Source organism: Cherax quadricarinatus, chromosome 45, assembly GCF_038502225.1.
Source record: "Cherax quadricarinatus isolate ZL_2023a chromosome 45, ASM3850222v1, whole genome shotgun sequence".
Taxonomy (NCBI): Eukaryota; Metazoa; Arthropoda; class Malacostraca; order Decapoda; family Parastacidae; genus Cherax; species Cherax quadricarinatus.
In genome coordinates, this window is record NC_091336.1 from 12,290,161 (window position 1) to 12,314,704 (window position 24,544).

The following is a 24,544-nucleotide window of genomic DNA, read 5'->3' on the forward strand; positions in this document are numbered from 1 at the left end:
GTCAGCGGATGGGTCTATGAAAGATGAGGTGAATCATAGAATTGATGAGGGGAAAAGAGTGAGTGGTGCACTTAGGAGTCTGTGGAGACAAAGAACTTTGTCCTTGGAGGCAAAGAGGGGAATGTATGAGAGTATAGTTTTACCAACGCTCTTATATGGGTGTGAAGCATGGGTGATGAATGTTGCAGCTAGGAGAAGGCTGGAGGCAGTGGAGATGTCATGTCTGAGAGCAATGTGTGGTGTGAATATAATGCAGAGAATTCGTAGTTTGGAAGTTAGGAGGAGGTGCGGGATTACCAAAACTGTTGTCCAGAGGGCTGAGGAAGGGTTGTTGAGGTGGTTCGGACATGTAGAGAGAATGGAGCGAAACAGAATGACTTCAAGAGTGTATCAGTCTGTAGTGGAAGGAAGGCGGGGTAGGGGTCGGCCTAGGAAAGGTTGGAGGGAGGGGGTAAAGGAGGTTTTGTGTGCGAGGGGCTTGGACTTCCAGCAGGCATGCGTGAGCGTGTTTGATAGGAGTGAATGGAGACAAATGGTTTTTAATACTTGACGTGCTGTTGGAGTGTGAGCAAAGTAACATTTATGAAGGGGTTCAGGGAAACCGGCAGGCCGGACTTGAGTCCTGGAGATGGGAAGTACAGTGCCTGCACTCTGAAGGAGGGGTGTTAATGTTGCAGTTTAAAAATTGTAGTGTAAAGCACCCTTCTGGCAAGACAGTGATGGAGTGAATGATGGTGAAAGTTTTTCTTTTTCGGGCCAGTTTGGACCAAAAAGCAGCTGAAAAATATGTGCAGGAATTCAAGGAGTACATAGACAGTGAAGAATTGAAACCTGAACAAGTGTTTAATTGTGACACTGACAATGTTGTGAAACACTTTAGGAATGTCATAAAGGAACGGGAGGTACAGGCCTCTATGGACAGATATGTTGTGCGACAGAGGTCCAGTGACTCTCAAGCTGGTCCTAGTGGCATTATAAGAAGAAGGGAAGTAACCCCGAAAAAGGACTTGCCACCTCAAGTCCTAATGGAAGGGGATTCCCCTTCTAAACACTAACACCATCAACACTCCCCCCCCTCCTCCCATCCCATCAATCATCACCAGATCTTCAATAAAGGTAAGTGTCATGTAACTGTGCATGTCTTCTTCAGTTTGTGTGTATTAAAATTAATATTTCATGTGGTAAATTTTTTTTTTTCAATACTTTTGGGTGTCTTGCACGGATTAATTTGATTTCCATTATTTCTTATGGGGAAAATTAACTCGACTAACGATAATTTCAATTAAAGATGAGCTCTCAGGAACGGATTAATATCGCTGGTCGAGGGTCCACTGTATATATATTATAGAACAATAGTAATAAAAAATTTTTTGTATTGTTTGCTTGTGTAACAAGTTTTGTAAACAATATATTGATAATTATGTTTGTGCGCTTATTGTGTTGTATACAACGAGTGTATATATGTACATTACACCTTACTTTGGTCTCACAGGCCACATAAGTTACCTGAAAAAAAAGTAGTGGAAAAAGCAAGATACCTTCAAATGGGATTAAAAAAAAAAAAGTTTACTGGGTGAGCGGCGCCACTGTTGTCATACGCAGCTCATTTTCTGCCAACTTGATGCCTCTATATCTCAGTAAATACTGATACCAAAAATATTTTTTTTTATTGGTGGGGGGGGGGGGCTTTAAACAATCAGGAAAATAATCTTAACATTTTCATAAGAATTTTTTTTTTTTTTTTTTTCCTGACACCAGGAGACACTTCAGGATTTGGGGTTTTGACAGTCAAAGGGTTAAGGAACCTCTGTTGAGGGGGAAGTTCGTATCCTGAAATTTCTTTCATTTCCTGAAGCAAAAAATCATCCAAACGACGGTTCGTATCCTGAAAAATTTGAATGGAGGGACGTTCGTAACCCGAGGTTCAACTGTATACCCATCCTTCATTTATTCAAACCTCCTACAGTAAATATTTTCACTACTCACTATACTCTTATGACAAAAATATTTTAAGGTAAATAATGTGTGTACTGTATGTGAATTTTTTAGGCCTAGCTTTATTGCTTACTTAATATATGAAAGTGTAAACTTGTTATCAGACTTTTATGTGCATTTGAAAGTGAAAAAAAGGCTGTTTCACTATACAGCGATTTTTGGCTTTACAGTAATAGCCCAGAACCTAACCTGCTGTATAAGTGGGGCCCTCCTGTAGTATTCTGAAATGATTGTTTATACAGAGCCTTTCAATTGTTGTTGCATTTACCTTTTTTTTTATTGTTTCTGTGTTTTATCCAGGGGTTTCTTATTGTTAACAGTTTATATTTTTTCCCTTCAGGTGACATAAAACTGCCACAGCGTGTACAAGATGCTATGCAAATGCAGGTAGAAGCAGAGAGAAAAAAACGAGCAGCCATTCTTGAATCAGAGGGAGTGCGAGAAGCTGAGGTATCATATACACCCAACATCTCACTAGTGCAGTTTAGAAAGACACATGATCAAACACAATGACATTTTTATTAGAAAACATTTCTGTCCTGGAACTTTGACCACTTCCGACTGAAATGTTTTATAATAAAATGTCAGTGTTTGCTTACATGTCTTTTTAAACCAACTTGTCGGTATCTATTACCAAGGTTTATATCATCTTACTAAGGCCTAAGATGCATAATAAATACAGCCTCTCCTCACTTAGCAATGTACTCGTTTACCGACGACTCGGACTTACGATAGGCTCTCTGACCAGTATGCATACCTAATTAATGTATATTAGAGCTGATTTCCTCTATTCTGTTTATTACAGCATACAGAACACTACTGTATAAACATTTAGAAATATACCAGAAATTTTATAAATGGTGCAAAGGTGACATTAAAACAATATCGAAGATGGATGACACAAACCCACTACCATTATAGTTTACTCCTCACTTAGCGACGAATTCATTTACCAACATGGTCCTAGAAACGGAACTCCGTCATTAAGTGAGGAGAGGTTGTACTATAATTATCTTGCTTTCAAGCTATTTATTTATTTTAATTATTTTTTTTTTTAACACATCGGCCGATTCCCACCAAGGTAGGGTAGCCCGAAAAAAAAGAAAAACTTTCATCATCATTCACTCCATCACTTTCTTGCCTAAGGGGTGCATTACACTACAATTATAAAACTGCAACATTAACACCCCTCCTTCAGAGTACAGACACAGGACTTCCCATCTCCAGGACTCGAGTCCAGCCTGCTGTCTTCCCTGAATTCCATCATAAATGTTACTTTGCTCACACTCCAACAGTACGTCAAGTATTAAAAACCATATGTCTCCATTCACTCCTATCAAACACGCTCACCAATGCTTGCTGAAAGTCCAAGCCTCTCACACACAAAACCTCCTTTACCCCCTCCCTCCAACCCTTTGTAGGCCGACCCCTACCCTGCCTTCCTTCCACTACAGATTTATACACTCTCAAAGTCATTCTGTTTTGATCCATTCTCTCTACATGTCCGAACCACCTCAACAACCCCTTCTCAGCCCTCTGGATAATAGTTTTGGTAATCCCACACCTTCTCCTAATTTCCAAACTACAAATTATCTGCATTATATTCACACCACACATTGCCCTCAGACATGACATCTCCACTGCCTCCAGCCTCCTCCTCATTGCAACATTCATCACCCATGCTTCACACCCATACAAGTGTTGGTACAACTATACTCTCATACATTTCCCTCTTTGCTTTCATGGACAAAGTTCTTTGTCTCCACAGACTCCTAAGTGCACCACTCACCTTTTTCCCCTCATCAATTCTATGATTCACCTTATCCTTCATAGACCCACCTGCTGACACGTCCACCCCTAAATATCTGAATACATTCACCTCCTCCATACTCTCTCCCTCCAATCTGATATCCAGTCTTTCATCACCTAATCTTTTTATCTTCATAATCTTACTCTTTCCTATATTCACTTTCAATTTTCTTCTTTTACATATCCTACCAAATTCATCCACCAATCTCTGCAATTTCTCTTCAGAATCTCCCAAAAGCACAGTGTTATCAGCAAAGAGCAACTGTGACAACTCCCACTTTGTGTTTCATTCTTTATCTTTTAACTCCACACATCTTGCCAAGACTTTCACATTCACTTCTCTTACAACCCCATCTGTAAATATACTGAACAACCATGGTGACATCATACATCCTTGTCTAAGGCCTACTTTTACTGGGAAATAATCTCCCTCTCTCCTACATACTCAAACCTGAGCCTAACTATCCTCATAAAAACTTCATTGCTTTCAGTAACCTACCTCCTATACCATACACCTGCAACATCTGCCACATTGCCCCCCTATCCACCCTGTCATATGCCTTTTCCAAATCCATAAATACCACAAAAACCTCTTTACTCTTATCTAAATACTGTTCACCTATGTTTCACTGTAAACACTTGGTCTACACACTCCCTACCTTTCCTAAAAGCCTCCTTGATCAGCTGCTATCCTATTCTCCGTCCTACTCTTAATTCTTTCAATAATAACTCTACCATACACTTTACTAGGTATACTCAACAGATTATTCCCCTATAATTTTTGCAATCTCTCTTATCCCCTCTGCCCTTATACAAAGGAACTATGCATGCTCTATGCCAATCTTTGGATACCTTTCCCTCTTCCATACTTTTTTTTTTTTTTCCAACAAGTTGGCCGTCTCCCACCGAGGCAGGGTGACCCAAAAAAGAAAGAAAATCCCCAAAAAGAAAATACTTTCATCATCATTCAACACTTTCACCACACTCACACATTATCACTGTTTTTGCAGAGGTGCTCAGAATACAACAGTTTAGAAGCATACACATATAAAGATACACAACATATCCCTCCAAACTGCCAATATCCCAAACCCCTCCTTTAAAGTGCAGGCATTGTACTTCCCATTTCCAGGACTCAAGTCCGACTATATGAAAATAACCGGTTTCCCTGAATCCCTTCACTAAATATTACCCTGCTCACACTCCAACAGATCGTCAGGTCCCAAGTACCATTCGTCTCCATTCACTCCTATCTAACACGCTCACGCACGCTTGTTGGAAGTCCAAGCCCCTTGCCCACAAAACCTCCTTTACCCCCTCTCTCCAACCCTTTCGAGGACGACCCCTACCTCGCCTTCCTTCCCCTATAGATTTATATGGTTTCCCTGTCATTCTACTTTGATCCATTCTCTCTGAATGACCAAACCACCTCAACAACCCCTCTTCTGCCCTCTTGACTAATACTTTTATTAACTCCACACCTTTTCCTAATTTCCACACTCCGAATTTTCTGCATAATATTTACACCACACATTGCCCTTAACCCTTTGACTGTCGCGGTCGTATATATACGTTTTACGAGGTGCCGTGTTTGACGTATATATACTCATAAATTCTAGCGGCTTCAAATCAAGCAGAAGAAAGCTGGTAGGCCCACATGTGAGAGAATGGGTCTGTGTGGTCAGTGTGCACCATATAAAAAAAATCCTGGAGCACGCAGTGCATAATGAGAAAAAAAAACTCCGACCGTTTTTTTTTTAATTAAAATGCCGAATTTGTGGTCTATTTTCGTATAGTATTTATGGTTGTATTCTCGTTTTCTTGGTCTCATTTGATAGAATGGAAAACATATTACAGAAATAGAGGTGTTTTTGATTGATTTTACTATAAAAAGAACCTAGAAATGGAGCTCAAAGTAGGGGAAATGTTTGATTTTTGCCAATGTTCAAAAGTAAACAAATCATGCCATTGTCCAATAAATGTCCAACTAGCCATTCTAATATGCAGTCATGAATGGGTTGATGTTATTTATACAGTTATTACAGCATTGCAGTAGTCTGCATAATAGTAAGTCTAATATTTTTTGTTTGAATAAAAATTCAAAATAGAAAGCAAGAGTAATATCAGAGGGGCCTGGAGACGTGACTGATGAACAAAGAAAACGTTATTTTAGAGCCTGGAATGTCTGCATTGTTCATTCTGGACCTTATTTTGAAATTCATATTTTTTAGTTTTCATGAAATTGGCCAAATTGCAAATTTCTGACCACATTATTAGGTAGTTGAAATCAGTAAATGGGCAGTTTCTTGTACTCAATCGATAGAAAAAATGAAGTTCTAAAGAAATAGCTATGAGTTTGGGCGACTGGAACAATGGAATTAGCCGAAAATAGGGCTCAAAGTGGGCGAAATCGCCGATTTGTAAACAGCGCCGAGGTCGCTAACTTCGCAAGAGCATAATTCCGTCAGTTTTCCATCAAATTTCGCTTTTTTGGTGTCATTACAATCGGGAAAAGATTCTCTATCATTTCATAAGAAAAAATAATTTTTTTTTTTTTAAATTTTGCGACACCAGGAGACACCTCAGGATTGGGGGTTGCGACAGTCAAAGGGTTAAACAGGACATCTCCACTGCCTCCAACCGTCTCCTCGCTGCTGCATTTACCACCCAAGCTTCACACCCATATAAAAGTGTTGGTACTACTATACTTTCATACATTCCCTTCTTTGCCTCCATAGATAACGTTTTTTGACTCCACATATACCTCAACGCACCACTCGCCTTTTTTCCCTCATCAATTCTATGATTAACCTCATCCTTCATAAATCCATCCGCCGATACGTCAACTCCCAAGTATCTGAAAACATTCACTTCTTCCATACTCCTCCTCCCCAATTTGATATCCAATTTTTCTTTATCTAAATCATTTGATACCCTCATCACCTTACTCTTTTCTATGTTCACTTTCAACTTTCTACCTTTACACACATTCCCAAACTCATCCACTAACCTTTGCAATTTTTCTTTAGAATCTCCCATAAGCACAGTATCATCAGCAAAAAAGTAACTGTGTCAATTCCCATTTTGAATTTGATTCCCCAAAATTTAATCCCACCCCTCTCCCGAACACCCTAGCATTTACTTCCTTTACAACCCCATCTATAAATATATTAAACAACCATGGTGACATTACACATCCCTGTCTAAGACCTACTTTTACCGGGAAGTAGTCTCCCTCTCTTCTACACACCCTAACCTGAACCTCACTATCCTCATAAAAACTCTTCCATACATTTATTAAATAATAGCACCAACTACTCCAACACTATATCTCCACCTGCTTTTAACATTTCTGTCTTTATCCCATTAATCCCAGCTGCCTTACCCCCTTTCATGCTACCCACTGCCTCACAAACTTCCCCCACACTCACAACTGACTCTTCCTCACTCCTACAAGTTATTCCTCCTTGCCCTATACACGAAATCACAGCTTTCCCGTCTTCATCAACATTTAACAATTCCTCAGAATATTCCCTCCATCTTCCCATTACCCCTAACTCTCCATTTAACTATTTTTAACTGTCAGATCCATTTGTTCCCTAGGCTTCCACAACTTATTAATCTCACTCCAAAACTTTCTTATTTTCAACAAAATTTGTTGATAACATCTCACCCACTCTCTCATTTGCTCTCTTTTTAGATTGCTTCATTATTCTCTTAACCTCTGTTTTTCTCTCCATATACTCTTTTGTCCTTGCACCACTTCTACTTTGTAAAAATTTCTCATATGCTAACTTTTTCTCCCTTACTACTCTCTTTACATCATCATTTCACCAATTGCTCATCTTCCCTCCTGCACCCACTTTCCTGTAACCACAAACTTCTGCTGAACACTCTAACACCACATTCTTAAACCTACCCTATTCATCTTCGACCCCATTGCCTATACTCTTACTAGCCCATCTATCCTCCAATAGTTGTTTATATCTTACCCTGACTGCCTCCTCTTTTAGTTTATACACCTTCACCTCTCTCTTGCTTGCTGCTTCTATTTTTCTTGTATCCATTCTAACTTTTACTCTTACTGTAGCTACAACTAGAAAGTGATTGGATATATCTGTGGCCCCTCTATAAACATGTACATCCTGAAGTCTACTCAACAGTCTTTTATCTACCAATACATAGTCCAACAAACTACTGTCTTTACACACTACATCATATCTTGTATACTTTCTATACAAAGTTCAATCGAAGGGGTCCCATTATCATTTACACCTGCACCCCAAACTTATGTACCACACCCTCTCTAAATGTTTCTCCTAAATTAGCATTTAGGTCCCCTACCACAATTACTCTCTCACTTGGTTCAAAGGTTCCTATACATTCACTTAACATCTCCCAAAATCTATCTCTCTCATCTACACTCCTCTCTTCTCCAGGTGCATACACACTTACTATGACCCACTTTTCACATCTGACCCTTATTTTAATCCACATAATCCTTGAATTTACACAATTATATTCCCTCTTCTCCTTCCATAACTGGTCCTTCAACATTATTGCTGCCTCTTCATTAGCTCTAACTCTCTCAGATAATCCTGACTTAATCCCATTTATTTCTCCCCACTGAAACTCGCCTACCCCCTTCAGCTTTGTTACGCTTAGGGCTAGGACATCCAACTTCTTTTCATTCGTAACATCAGCAGTCATCTCTTTCTCATCATCTGCACTACATCCACGCACATTCAAGCATCCCAGTTTTATAAAGTTTTTCTTCTCATTTTTAGTAAATGTATACAGGAGAAGGGGTTACTTGCCTGTTGCTCCCGGCATTTTAGTTGCCTCAGACGACACTGATGGCTTACAGAGGAAAGATTCTTTTCTACTTCCCTAGATGTGTGTTTATATATATATATATATAGATATACAGTGGACCCCCCACCTTACGATATTAATCTGTTCCTGAGAGCTCATCGTAAGCCGAAATTATTGTTAGCCGAATTAATTTTCCCCATAAATAATGGAAATCAAATTAATCCGTTCCTGACACCTCAAAGTATGAAAAAAAAAAAAAATTTTACCACATGAAATATTAATTTTAATACACACAAACTGAAGAAGACATGCACAATTACTACTCTACTAAGAATAGAATAAATGACACTTACGTTTATTGAAGATCTTGTGATGATTGATGGGATGGGAGGAGGGGAGAGTATGGAAATTATTGTTTAGAAGGGGAATACCCTTCCATTAGGACTTGAGGTAGCAAGTCCTTTTCCAGGGTTACTTCCCTTCTTTTAATGCCACTAGGACCAGCTTGAGAGTCACTGGACCTCTGTCGCACAACAAATCTGTCCATAGAGCTCTGTACCTCCCGTTACTAGCCCCTTGCTCCCGGCATTTTAGTCGCCTCTTACAACACACACGGCTTATGGAGGAAGAATTCTGTTCCACTTCCCCATGGAGATGAGGAAATAAACAAGAACAAGAACTAGAAAGAAAATAGAAGAAATCCAGAGGGGTGTGTATATATATGCTTGTACATGTATGTGTAGTGTGACCTAAGTGTAAGTAGAAGTAGCAAGTGATACTTGAAATCTTGCATGTTTATGAGACAGACAAAAGACACCAGCAAACCTACCATCATGTAAAACAATTACAGGCTTTCGTTTTACACTCACTTGGCAGGATGGTTGTACCTCCCTGGGCGGATGCTGTTTACCAACCTATTACCTAGATTATTATTATTATTATTATTTATTATTATTATTATTGTTATAATAATAATAATGAGCTTCAGAACACCACCACTAGTTGGCGCAGTGAATGCCAAAACATCAACTGAGTAGTGGAAGGATTTCTCGTGTGCTTTGCTTGCATTTTGCTCACTTATTTTGCCAAATTTCTTTTTTCTAACCATGAGTCCTAAGAAAGTAAGTGCAAAGGACAGTGCTGAGAAAAAAAGATGATATCCATGAAATTAAAGCATGAAATCATAGATAAACACAAGGAAGGTGGAGGTGTGCAGGTTGTGGGTTGAAGGCCACTGACAGCATATGCCGCTCTGCCTATCTTCCACCCTCCATCTTTTCTCCCAGGTAAATATGTATATATACTTTATAAACCAGTTTATTTCTTTATATTCTGTATTATGTTTTTATACAATATAGTGGAACCTCAGTTTTTGTCTTTAACCCTTTGACTGTCGCGGCTGTATATATACGTACGTCTTACGAGGTACCGTGTTTGACGTATATACGTATACTCAAATTCTAGCGGCTTCAAATCAAGAAGGAGAAAGCTGGTAGGCCCACATGTGAGAGAATGGGTCTGTGTGGTCAGTGTGTACCACATAAAAAAAATCCTGGAGCACGCAGTGCATAATGAGAGAGAAAAAAAACTCCGACCGTTTTTTTTTTTAATTAAAATGCCGACTTTGTGGTCTATTTTCGTATAATATTTATGGTTGTATTCTCGTTTTCGTGGTCTCATTTGATAGAATGGAAAACATATTATAGAAAAAGAGATGATTTTGATTGATTTTACTATAAAAAGAATCTGGAAATAGAGCTCAAATTAGGGGAAATGTTTGATTTTTGCCAATGTTCAAAAGTAAACAAATGACATAATTGTCCAATAAATGTCCAACTAGCCATTCTAATATGCAGTCATGAATGGGTTGATGTTATTTATACAATTATTACAGTATTGGAGTAGTCTGCATAATAATAAATCTTCTATTTTTTGTTTGAATAAAAATTCAAAATAGAAAGCAAGAGTAATATCAGAGGGGCCTGGAGACATGACTGATGAACAAAGAAAATGTTATTTTAGAGCCAGGAATGTCTGCATTGTTCATTTTGGACCTTATTTTGAAATAGTCATATTTTTTAATTTTCGTGAAATTGGCCAAATTGCAAATTTCTGACCACATTATTGGGTAGTTGAAATTGGCAGATGGGCAGTTTCTTGTACTCAGTCAATAGAAAAAATGGAGTTCTTAAGAAATAGCTATGAGTTTGGTCGACTGGAACAATGGAATTAGCCGAAAATAGGGCTCAAAGTGGGCGAAATCGCCAATTTGTAAATATCGCCAAGGTCGCTAACTTCGCGAGAGCGTAATTCCGTCAGTTTTCCATCAAATTTCGTTTTTTTGGTGTCATTACAATCGGGAAAAGATTCTCTATCATTTCATAATAATTTTTTTTTTTTTTTTTTTTTTTTTTTTAAATTTTGCGACACCAGGAGACACCTCAGGATTGGGGGTTGCGACAGTCAAGGGGTTAATCCGTTCCAGAAGGTCGGCCGAAAACCAATTTGCACGAAAACTGAAGTAATATTTCCCATAAGAAAGAACGTAAGTCCAGTTAATCTGTTCCATACACCCAAAAATATTAACAAAAAATGCATTTTATAGAAAATAACTATAGTTTTACATACAGAAAACAATGAGAAATAAATATAAAGCACTAATGAAATGGATAAATGAACATTTAAATTACTTTTACCTTTATTGAAGACTCTTGTTGGCATATGGAAGACTGAAAGGAGGGGAGAGGTAGGAGAAATTATCTCTACCACCATCACTACCACCCTCTATCCCCATCACAACCATTACCACCCTCTACCATAATCACTACCACCATCACAACCACTACCACCCTCTACCACCATCACTACCATCCTCTACCACCATTACTACCACCCTCTACCACCATCACTACCACCCTACCATGCTCAGTGAACAAGTAACAAAGGCAGACTGAGTCAGGAAAGTATGAGCGGCCGCGTCCCGTGGGCAGGCGTACACATCTAGTACGAACGATTTCCGAGCAGATATACGAAAACGGAGAAAATTTTGCTGAAAAAAAGAGGTTGAAAACTGAATTGTATGTTAACCAGACCGGACAAAAACTGGGGTTCCACTGTATATTTTATTTATAAATACATTGTTTCAATGTTTTCCTTATGAAACTAGTGATCTAGTGCATTTATTTTTATTTTAATTTATTTTATTTTATTTATTATTAATTTGGACATGATACATAGAAGTACAAAGAAATACAGTGGTCAAGTGTAACATGCCAAAAGCCCCTTGTATGCAGAGCATTATGGGCAGGCTTAAAATTAACTTATTAACTAAGCAATGATATATTCAATGGTAAAAACTATTGTAAACAAATAACAATTCAGCACAAATGAGTATTTCAAAGACAGGTCATATGGTCATTTACTGAGTTGCTGTGCATTCAGTAGAATGGAGTATTCTGTTAGGCAATGTAATTAAAAATAACAAAGTTTGATAGGGTCACAGATTAAACATTTATGAGATACAATTATTCAGTATTTATTTAGTTGTGGGTGAGTAAGTGATTTTTAAGAAGAGACTTGAATTCATAAACAGACAGTGTTTCTTTTATATTCACAGGTAATGAATTCCAGATTTTTGGGCCTTTTATGTGCATTGAGTTTTTTGCATAGTGTGAGATGGACACGAGGAACATCAAAGAGTGATCTGTGCCTTGTGTTATGGTCATGTGTTCTGTTGAGGTTGGTAAGGAAGGGGATGAATGGGAAGATATGGTCAGTGCAGGAGCAGCAATGGCCACCACCACTCATCACATAATGACATACAGTGGACCCCCGCCTTTCGGCCTCCACAACTTTTGTGAAATCCGACTTTCAGCAACTTTTTTTGGCAAAATATAGCCTCGTGGTTCATGACTGGCCTCATGATTCGGCGACCGTCTGGTATGTGTCCGAGCGGCATCCCAGCATCAGCGCGCACACAAAGCCAGTCTCCCGCACCATTCACACTCGGTGTGCCATTGTTTATCGGTGAGTGACCATCATCGCACTCATTCATACAATACATTTCGTAATACACCTACCATCCGGCTTACAACCTGCTCGACATACGTCCACTCGACTTACGACCATACATCTGGCAGCTGGGCTGGGGTGGCTGATACATGCCACTGTACAATATTTGACGATACTCGCAGCAGCAGTGCACCATGCAGGCAACATCAGTTTGAGTTACCCTGCCCTATCAGCAGCATCATACATACTGTACTAACTGGACAGTAAATTTCACCATGGTCCCTAAGAGGAAGTCTGAATTTTGCACTGAAGGTTGTGGCAAGAAGGCAAGAAAGGCTCTTACTCTCGAACTCTATTTGTTTTCACTGTTGGACATAAATCTGTCTGTATCTGTGTGCCTGTATATCTGTCTGTATCTGTCTGTCTTTTGTCTACCTGTGTGTCTTTCTGTCTGCTTGTGTCTGTCTCAGAGCCGCTCATGAACCAACAGGTATTACACACGAAGCAGAGTTGTCACATCTTCAATATGATGTTAATATCACTATACAGCTTATTTATCTATCACAATTCATCTAATATGACATAATAAACAATATAAATAACATAAAAACCTGATATACACTCTAGAATGAATAAAATATGAACTTAACTACTTTAAACTCCACATCTTGCACCTGTGCTGGTGTGCAGCTACACATTAAAATCATTAAGAATGTGTTATAGGTCTTGAAGACACCATATTAATATTTTTATTTTTTTTTATCACACTGGCCGATTCCCACCAAGGCAGGGTGGCCCGAAAAAGAAAAACTTTCACCATCATTCACTCCATCACTGTCTTGCCAGAAGGGTGCTTTACACTACAGTTTTTAAACTGCAACATTAACACCCCTCCTTCAGAGTGCAGGCACTGTACTTCCCATCTCCAGGACTCGAGTCCAGCCTGCCGGTTTCCCTGAACCATATTAATAATGATGATAATATCACAATAATCACTCTGGGGCGCATTAAATATGTATAAAACGTTAATATAAACATTTTGCTTAATCCATCTATGATTTTTTTCGAAATTCTATAATAAACACGCTATGTAACATATAAATTAGCATAAATATGAGATGTTTTTTCCAGTCGGCTTGACAGAGTGAACAAAAACCATTCGTGTCCAGGCTGGTAACAGCAACAACAACAACTAGTTTGTTTACAAAACTCGTGAACCTTCTACAGTGGACCCCCGCATAACGATATTAATCCGTTCATGAGAGCTCATTGTTATGCGAAATTATCGTTATGCGGATGAATTTTCCCCATAAGAAATAATGGAAATCAAATTAATCCGTGCAAGACACCCCAAAGTATGAAAAAAAAACATTTTTACCACATGAAATATTAATTTTAATACACACAAACTGAAAAAGGCATGCACAATTACATGACACTTACCTTTATTGAAGATCTGGTGATGATTGATGGGATGGGAGGAGGAGAGAGTCTTAGTGTTTAGAAGGGGAATCCCCTCCCATTAAGACTTGAGGTGTCAAGTCCTTTTCTGGGGTTACTTCCCTTCTTCTTTTAATGCCACTAGGACCAGCTTCAGAGTCACTGGACTTCTGTCGCACAACATATCTGTCCATAGTGGCCTGTACCTCTCGTTCCTTTATGACTTCCCTAAAGTGTTTCACAACATTGTCAGTGTAATAGTCACCAGCACGGCTTGCAATAGCTGTGTGAGGGTGATTTTCATCCATAAAGGTTTGCACTTTCAGCCACATTGCACAGATTTCCTTAATCTTTGTAGTAGGCATATTCTTCAATTTCTCTCTCCCCTCCTCCGAACCAGTTTCCTCAGGTCTGGCCTCTTGCTGTTGAAGTTGATCTAGCAGCTCATCAGTGGTTAGTTCTTCATTGTCCTCCTCCTCCAACTCTTCCACATCCTCCCCACTAACCTCCAGCCCCAAGGACTTCCCCAATGCCACAATGGATTCCTCAACTGGCATACTCCTCTCAGGGTTAGCCTCAAATCCTTCCAAATCCCTTTGGTCTACACATTCTGGCCACAGTTTCTTCCAAGCAGAGTTCAAGGTCCTCTTAGTCACTCCCTCCCAAGCCTTACCTATAAGGTTTACACAATTGAGGATATTAAAGTGATCTCTCCAAAACTCTCTTAGAGTCAGTTGAGTTTCTGAGGTCACTACAAAGCACCTTTCAAACAGAGCTTTTGTGTACAGTTTTTTGAAGTTTGCAATAACCTGCTGGTCCATGGGCTGCAGGAGAGGAGTGGTATTAGGAGGCAAAAACTTCACCTTAACCCTTTCAGGGTCCGTCCCGTAGATCTACGGCTGGTCGGTGAGTGTCCAAACCGTAGATCTATGCCAAAATTCTAGCGCCGTCAAATTTAGCGCGAAAGCGCTCATAGGCCTACATATGAGAGAATGGGTCTGCGCCGTGGGTGTGCGCCATAAACAAAACATCTAGGCGCCTGCATAGCATTGTGGGAACGCCGGCTCAGTCACCCTTGTTCACCATGTCTCGTCGCAAGTCAGCTCTCACTCCCCGGAAAATTGGGACTCTCCTCTTCCTGTCTGATAGTTCTGACACTGATGGAAGTGGAAATGAAGACGAATTCTACGGCTTTGATAAGTTAGTGACCGAAAATAATGACCAGGATATCGATAATAGTGCAGAAAACCCCGACGATCCTCGACCTTCTACCTCTGGTGTGGGCACTCGTGACTCACGGTCGGGTGTTCCTAAACGTAAGAGAAAACTAATATTTTCCCGTGGCCAGGCCTCTGACTTCAGTAATGACGATGATTCTGACGTGGATTGTGATTTTATTGCGCTCGACGATCATTCGAGTAGTGATAGTGAGGAAACATATTCACCAGTGAAGCGTCGGTATGTTCGCCGCCGCATGCGCTCGGGTAGTGTACCCTATGCTGTGCCCAGGGGACGGAGTACATCCCGGAGTACATCCCGTGGCCCTACACCCGTTTTAGGTAGTGATAGTGAGGATGATGTGGCTACACTTGGCATGGATGGGCCACAGACATCAGTGGATGGTGTTAGTGGGGCTGGTGGTGGTAGTGGCACCGCCATGCGTGACTCGCTGTGCCACGCGGGAACCCACGCTGCTGACTCGTCAGTTCAAGGACAAAGCGGAGCGTCACCCACCAGCCCGCCACAACCACCCGTACAACCAGCCTATGATGTCCAGTATCCACCAGCAAACCGTATCTGGGATTGGCAGCAAAATCCCAATTTTGTTCCCAGCCCTCACCACTTTGATGACTCGCAAAGTGGAATTCTACCTACCTGTCCCCTTGGAACCACGGCCAATGAACTGGAATTCTTTGAATTATTCTTTGACCAGCCATTGATGGAAATTATTGTCAGGGAAAGTAATAAGTATTTTCAGTACACCATGGCAAATACGATCTTATCACCACAGTCAAGACTACACAGGTGGAAAGAGACGACTGTTGCAGAAATGTATTTGCTTTTTGCAACAATAATGCTTATGCCTCACGTCTATAAGCATAATATAAAAGCATACTGGTCCACAGATTGGCTAATTTGTACCCCATCCTTCAGTGAAATAATACCAGTGAACAGGTTTATCTTACTGTTACATATGTTGCACTTCTCTGACAAAACCAGGCCTGACAGAAGTGACAGGTTATACAAGATTAGAAATGTTTTCATGTATCTCAAACAAAAGTTCAGGATATACTTTTATCCATTCAAGAATCTTGTAATTGACGAGTCTTTGATTTTGTTCAAAGGTAGACTGTCATTCAAGCAGTATATACCGAGCAAGAGGAACCGCTTTGGTATAAAATTGTTTGTACTCTGTGATTGTGACAGTGGCCTGGTGTTGGATATTGTTGTATACACGGGTAGTAAAACATTGAAAGATACCAAGATGTTATTGGGTATATCAGGTGACGTAGTGAGAAACATGATGGCACCTTATCTTGGTAAGGGCCATACATTATATACCGATAACTGGTACACAAGCCCATTACTCAGTGATTTCATGCGAGTGAACAAGACAGATGTGTGTGGCACAGTGCGTTCTAATCGTAAACATATGCCCAGGCTCAACGCAGGTGTTCGTGGTGATGACGTGCAGGTGTTTACTGCCAATGACATCATGGCATTACGGTGGCATGACAAACGAGATGTCACATTGTTGACAACCATTCACCGTAATGAAATGCAAGACAGTGGCAAAGTTGATCGAGTGACTAATGAACGTATTCGAAAACCAGTGACAGTGATTGATTATACACAAAACATGCGCTTGGTTGACAAGTGTGACATGCAGATTGGTTTTGTTGACTGTGTTCGTAAGAGTTACAAGTGGTACATGAAACTTTTCTTCCATCTCATGGACATTTCAATGCTGAATGCATATAATATGTACCAAATAAAGACTGGTAACAGACCACCGTATGGTGAATTTTGTTTGTCTGTTGTCAGACAACTCATAATGAAGTACCAGGTAACAACACCTGCAATACAACATGGTCCTCGAATTCATCACAATATACCCAAGCGTTTGAGAAGAGAAGGTGATCATTTCATAATACAGCTTCCTTCAACTCAAAAGAAATTTGCTCAGAAGAGATGCATTGTCTGTGCACAAACAAAACGACGGCAACAAAGACGCAAAGACACTCGGTTTATGTGTGAGGAATGTAAGGTGCCTCTGTGTATGGTGCCTTGTTTCAAGGAGTTCCACAAGCTCCAGCAGTTCTAAAACCATGTCCAGTGATTGTAAATATGTAAATATATGATAGAACATTAGTATTATACAATATTTGTGCATGTTTATTGTAATAAACAACAGTGGTAAACAATAATATGATAATAACTTTAGTGCGGTTATTGTGTTCAATACAGTGAGTTTATATATATACATTATATACAGTATTGGTCTCTCAGGCCCCAAATGTTAGTAGGAATAGAAAAAAATTGGAAAAGAAAAGAAAAAACAACTAAAACAACAAAATAATATAATACGCGTATGTGGAATTCGTCGATGTTGCCGCCACCACATCATTTTCTACAAACTTCTTGGCACTGTATCTCGGTAAGTACTGATCAGATTCTAATTTTTTTTGTTTTATTACCTTCACAAAAATATGCTCTTTAATTCTGTAAGAAAAAATAATTTTTTTTTTTTTCAAAATTTCTTGGACACTGGTGCGTGACTTCAGATTTTGGCCTTGGACCCTGAAAGGGTTAATGAACCTCATGTCCCCATAAAGTCGCTCTGCCACGTCTGTAGGATGACCAGGGGCTTTGTCTAACACCAGGAGGCACTTAAGGTCTAATTTCTTTTCAGTTAGGTAATCTTTCACATTGGGGGCAAATGCATGGTGTAACCAGTCATAGAAAAAGTCCCTAGTGACCCATGCCTTACTGTTTGCCCTCCACAGCACACACAAATTAGCCTTGAGGATATTCTTTTGCCTGAACGCTCTGGGAGTTTCTGAGTGATACACTAATAAAGGCTTCACTTTGCAATCACCACTAGCATTGGAACACATCAACAGAGTAAGCCTGTCTTTCATAGGCTTATGTCCTGGGAGTGCCTTTCCTCCTCCTCCTGATCCTGCTTGGCATTTTCTTCCAAAACAGGCCTGTTTCATCACAATTAAACACTTGTTCAGGTTTCAGTCCTTCACTGTCTATGTACTCCTTGAATTCCTGCACATATTTTTCAGCTGCTTTGTGGTCCGAACTGGCAGCCTCACCATGCCTTATCACACTATGTATGCCACTACACTTCTTAAATCTCTCAAACCAACCTTTGCTGGCCTTAAATTCACTCACATCATCACTAGTTGCAGGCATTTTTTTAATTAAATCCTGATGCAACTTCCTAGCCTTTTCACTTATGATCACTTGAGAGATGCTATCTCCTGGTATCTGTTTTTCATTTATCCACACCAATAAGAGTCTCTCAACATCTTCCATCACTTGCGATCTCTGTTTCGAAAACACAGTTGAACCTTTGGCAAGAACAGCTTCCTTGATTGCCTTTTTGTTGCCCATAATAGTAGCGATGGTTGACTGGGGTTTATTATACAACCTGGCCAGCTCGGAGACACGCACTCCACTTTCATACTTATCAATGATCTCTTTCTTCATCTCTATATTAATTTTTTTTTTATTTATTATCACACTGGCCGATTCCCACCAAGGCAGGGTGGCCCGAAAAAGAAAAACTTTCACCATCATACACTCCATCACTGTCTTGCCAGAAGGGTGCTTTACACTACAGTTTTTAAACTGCAACATTAACACCCCTCCTTCAGAGTGCAGGCATTGTACTTCCCATCTCCAGGACTCAAGTCCGGCCTGCCGGTTTCCCTGAACCCCTTCATAAATGTTACTTTGCTCACACTCCAACAGCACGTCAAGTATTAAAAACCATTTGTCTCCATTCACTCCTATCAAACACGCTCACGCATGCCTACTGGAAGTCCAAGCCCCTCGCACACAAAACCTCCTTTACCCCCTTTCTCCAACCTTTCCTAGGCCGACCCCTACCCCGCCTTCCTTCCACTACAGACTGATACACTCTTGAAGTCATTCTGTTTTGCTCCATTCTCTCTACATGTCCGAACCACCTCAACAACCCTTCCTCAGCCCTCTGGACAACAGTTTTGGTAATCCCGCACCTCCTCCTAACTTCCAAACTACGAATTCTCTGCATTATATTCACACCACACATTGCCCTCAGACATGACATCTCCACTGCCTCCAGCCTTCTCCTCGCTGCAACATTCATCACCCATGCCTCACACCCATATAAGAGCGTTGGTAAAACTATACTCTCATACATTCCCCTCTTTGTCTCCACAGACTCCTAAGTGCACCACTCACTCTTTTCCCCTCATCAATTCTATGATTCACCTCATCTTTCATAGACTCATCCGCTGACACGTCCACTCCCAAATATCTGAATACATTCACCTCCTCCATACTCTCTCCCTCCAATCTGATATTCAATCTTTCATCACCTAATCTTTTTGTTATCCTCATAACCTTACTCTTTCCTGTATTCACCTTCAATTTTCTTCTTTTGCACACCCTACCAAATTCATCCACCAATCTCTTCAACTTCTCTTCAGAATCTCCCAAGAGCACAGTGTCATCAGCAAAGAGCAGCTGTGACAACTCCCACTTTGTGTGTGATTCTTTATCTTTTAACTCCACGCCTCTTGCCAAGACCCTCGCATTTACTTCTCTTACAACCCCATCTATAAATATATTAAACAACCACGGTGACATCACACATCCTTGTCTAAGGCCTACTTTTACTGGGAAAAAATTTCCCTCTTTCCTACATACTCTAACTTGAGCCTCACTATCCTCGTAAAAACTCTTCACTGCTTTCAGTAACCTACCTCCTACACCATACACTTGCAACATCTGCCACATTGCCCCCCTATCCACCCTGTCATACGCCTTTTCCAAATCCATAAATGCCACAAAGACCTCTTTAGCCTTATCTAAATACTGTTCACTTATATGTTTCACTGTAAACACCTGGTCCACACACCCCCTACCTTTCCTAAAGCCTCCTTGTTCATCTGCTATCCTATTCTCCGTCTTACTCTTAATTCTTTCAATAATAACTCTACCATACACTTTACCAGGTATACTCAGCAGACTTATCCCCCTATAATTTTTGCACTCTCTTTTATCCCCTTTGCCTTTATACAAAGGAACTATGCATGCTCTCTGCCAATCCCTAGGTACCTTACCCTCTTCCATACATTTATTAAATAATTGCACCAGCCACTCCAAAACTATATCCCCACCTGCTTTTAACATTTCTATCTTTATCCCATCAATCCCGGCTGCCTTACCCCCTTTCATTTTACCCACTGCCTCACGAACTTCCCCCACACTCACAACTGGCTCTTCCTCACTCCTACAAGATGTTATTCCTCCTTGTCCTATACACGAAATCACAGCTTCCCTATCTTCATCAACATTTAACAATTCCTCAAAATATTCCCTCCATCTTCCCAATACCTCTAACTCTCCATTTAATAACTCTCCTCTCCTATTTTTAACTGACAAATCCATTTGTTCTCTAGGCTTTCTTAACTTGGTTAATCTCACTCCAAAACTTTTTCTTATTTTCAACAAAATTTGTTGATAACATCTCACCCACTCTCTCATTTGCTCTCTTTTTACATTGCTTCACCACTCTCTTAACCTCTCTCTTTTTCTCCATATACTCTTCCCTCCTTGCATCACTTCTACTTTGCAAAAACTTCTCATATGCTAACTTTTTCTCCCTTAATACTCTCTTTACATCATCATTCCACCAATCGCTCCTCTTCCCTCCCGCACCCACTTTCCTGTAACCACAAACTTCTGCTAAACACTCTAACACTCCATTTTTAAACCTACCCCATACCTCTTCGACCCCATTGCCTATGCTCTCATTAGCCCATCTATCCTCCAATAGCTGTTTATATCTTACCCTAACTGCCTCCTCTTTTAGTTTATAAACCTTCACCTCTCTCTTCCCTGATACTTCTATTCTCCTTGTATCCCATCTACCTTTTACTCTCAGTGTAGCTACAACTAGAAAGTGATCTGATATATCTGTGGCCCCTCTATAAACATGTACATCCTGAAGTCTACTCAACAGTCTTTTATCTACCAATACATAATCCAACAAACTACTGTCATTTCGTCCTACATCATATCTTGTATACTTACTTATCCTCTTTTTCTTAAAATATGTATTACCTATAACTAAACCCCTTTCTATACAAAGTTCAATCAAAGGGCTCCCATTATCATTTACACCTGGCACCCCAAACTTACCTACCACACCCTCTCTAAAAGTTTCTCCTACTTTAGGATTCAGGTCCCCTACCACAATTACTCTCTCACTTGGTTCAAAGGCTCCTATACATTCACTTAACATCTCCCAAAATCTCTCTCTCTCCTCTGCATTCCTCTCTTCTCCAGGTGCATACACGCTTATTATGACCCACTTCTCGCATCCAATCTTTACTTTAATCCACATAATTCTTGAATTTACACATTCATATTCTCTTTTCTCCTTCCATAACTGATCATTCAACATTACTGCTACCCCTTCCTTTGCTCTAACTCTCTCAGATACTCCAGATTTAATCCCATTTATTTCCCCCCACTGAAACTCCCCTACCCCGTTCAGCTTTGTTTCGCTTAGGGCCAGGACATCCAACTTCTTTTCATTCATAACATCAGCAATCATCTGTTTCTTGTCATCCGCACTACATCCACGCACATTTAAGCATCCCAGTTTTATAAAGTTTTTCTTCTCTTTTTTAGTAAATGTCTACAGGAGAAGGGGTTACTAGCCCATTGCTCCCGGCATTTTAGTCGCCTCATACGACACGCATGGCTTACGGAGGAAAGATTCTTTTCCACTTCCCCGTGGACAATAGAAGAAATAAAGAATAACAAGAGCTATTTAGAAAAAGGAGAAAAACCTAGATGTATGTATATATATATATATATGCAAAACAACCACTCTGAAAGAATAGAGAAATTCCAAGCGCTTTCGTGACTACTCACATTATCAAGGAACTATGAAAGTAAAGCATCCAAGGAAGCTATATAAGGGGTCTGGTCGGCACCTCACTGTCAGATCCCACAACGGTTTAAACACGTGACGCGCGGCGAGCCAACTTGGAAAGGTCCTTGGCACAACTCACCCCACAAACTATTCTACCCAAGAAATAAGAAATTTTAAAGATTATTTGTCCAGTGTATTATTAAATTCTTCCCAAATTCTATTAATTATAAATGGATCTAATTTATATAAACCAAAGGAAATATTCATATTATTGTCAAAACTGCTTTTTATGAAACAAGATTCAATTATATTCCTGTCGACCATGGACTTGCTTGATACTACCTTCTCAACTTTTTGAAAATCAATTGGATGGTTAAAATCTCTTACATGAATAAATAGAGCATTGGAATCTTGTCCAGTTCTAATGCTATATTTATGTTGTTTTAATCTTAGTTCGAGATTTTTACCAGTTTGACCGTAATAAACTTTATCACAAATTTTACAAGGAATCTTATAGACACATCCATCAGCATTTTGGGGGGAATTCTTTATCAAAAGTTTTTTTACTGTATCGAGATTTTTGAATACAACTATAATATTAAAAGTCTTAAGAAGAGAAGGCATATCAACCAAGTTTTCATGGTAAGGGAGAACCAACATATTTTTATTTGAATAAGGCTGGTTGTCCCTTTTTGGATTGTAAAAAGTATTTCTGGCAACTTTAAAAGATTTATCAATTACATTTCTTGGGTATTTTAAATCATTACCTATTTCATAAATTTTGGATATTTCCTCATCTATGAACTCAGGACTACAAATTCGTAAAGCTCTCAGAAACATTGATGAGAAAACAGACAGTTTGACTCTATCTTGATGCGAGGAATAATAGTGGACATAGGAACAGTTATTAGTAGGTTTTCTGTAAATTTTAAATTTGAATTCATTATTACCCTTAATAATTAAAACATCTAGAAAAGGCAATGAGTTATTTTCTTCAAACTCAACAGTAAAGTTTATTGAATGGGCTAAGCTATTTAATTTTCCAAGGAAATGGTGTATATCTACATTTTTGGGCATAAGACACAAAATATCATCAACATATCTGAACCATTTAGCTCTATTAGGGAGGATTGTGTTAAGTAACCTTGTTTCAAAAAATTCCATGTATAGGTTACTAAGAACAGGTGAAAGAGGATTTCCCATTGCCATACCAAACTTCTGAGTGTAAAATTTATCATTAAATACAAATTTTGCATCAACAATGCAAAGTTTAATAAGTTTAATGATAGTAGGAACTGGCAATGGTAAATCATAGTTAACGAGTTCTTCAGATAAGAAACTTAATAAATCATCAACAGGAACTTTCGTAAACAAGTTTGAATTCATTATTAAACTGCAACATTAACACCCCTCCTAATACGTAATAATAATTATTAATATTATTAATTGAGGGCACTGGAGCACAGATTCACTGTATAGCACTTTGTCTGGATTTTTTGGGATACAGAGATACAGAGAGAGAGAGGGAGATACAGAGAGAGAGAGGGAGATACAGAGAGAGAGATACAGAGAGATAGAGATACAGAGAGAGAGATAGAGATACAGAGAGAGAGATAGAGATACAGAGAGAGAGATAGAGATACAGAGAGAGAGAGAGATACATATGGAGAGAGATCCAAATTCAGTCAGGCAGCCAACCACCCACCCACCCAGCCGGCCAGCCAGCCAGCCGAATACATATTACACATGTTCCAGAGTTGTTTCTCTTTACTTAGGGCATAGGTTATAGGACATTCTGCCAGGATGACACTACCAGTGGTATTTTCCCATTCCACTGTGTTAACAATACTTAAAGATAATAGTAACATATGATACTGTATGCGATGTAAAATTTACAATACAGTTCACTACCATGTATACATTATATACAGTACATAAATGATTAAAATATATCAATATAAATCTATAGGGGAAGGAAAGAGGGTTAGGGGTCGTTCTCGAAAGGGTTGGAAAGAGGGGGTAAAGGAGGCTTTGTGGGCGAGGGGCTTGGACTTCCAGCAAGCGTGCATGAGCGTGTTAGATAGGAGTGAATGGAGACGAATGATACTTGGGACCTGACGATCTGTTGGAGTGTGAGCAGGGTAATATTTAGTGAAGGGATTCAGGGAAACCGGTTATTTTCATATAGTCGGACTTGAGTCCTGGAAATGGGAAGTACAATGCCTGCACTTTAAAGGAGTGGTTTGGGATATTGGCAGTTTGGAGGGATATGTTGTGTATCTTTATACGTATATGCTTCTAAACTGT

General features: G+C 39.6%; 1 protein-coding gene across 1 annotated transcript in view; it reads left to right on the forward strand.

Annotated features, from left to right (window-relative positions):
- Nucleotides 1–2,335: 2,335 nt before the first annotated feature.
- Nucleotides 2,336–24,544, forward strand: part of Stoml2 (stomatin like 2) — a gene marked incomplete at its 5' end in the record, with an annotated part of 53,304 nt that continues 31,095 nt past the window's right edge. The window contains 1 exon segment of the mRNA XM_070094297.1: nucleotides 2,336–2,445. Within this exon segment, the coding sequence (XP_069950398.1) occupies nucleotides 2,336–2,445 (110 nt within the window).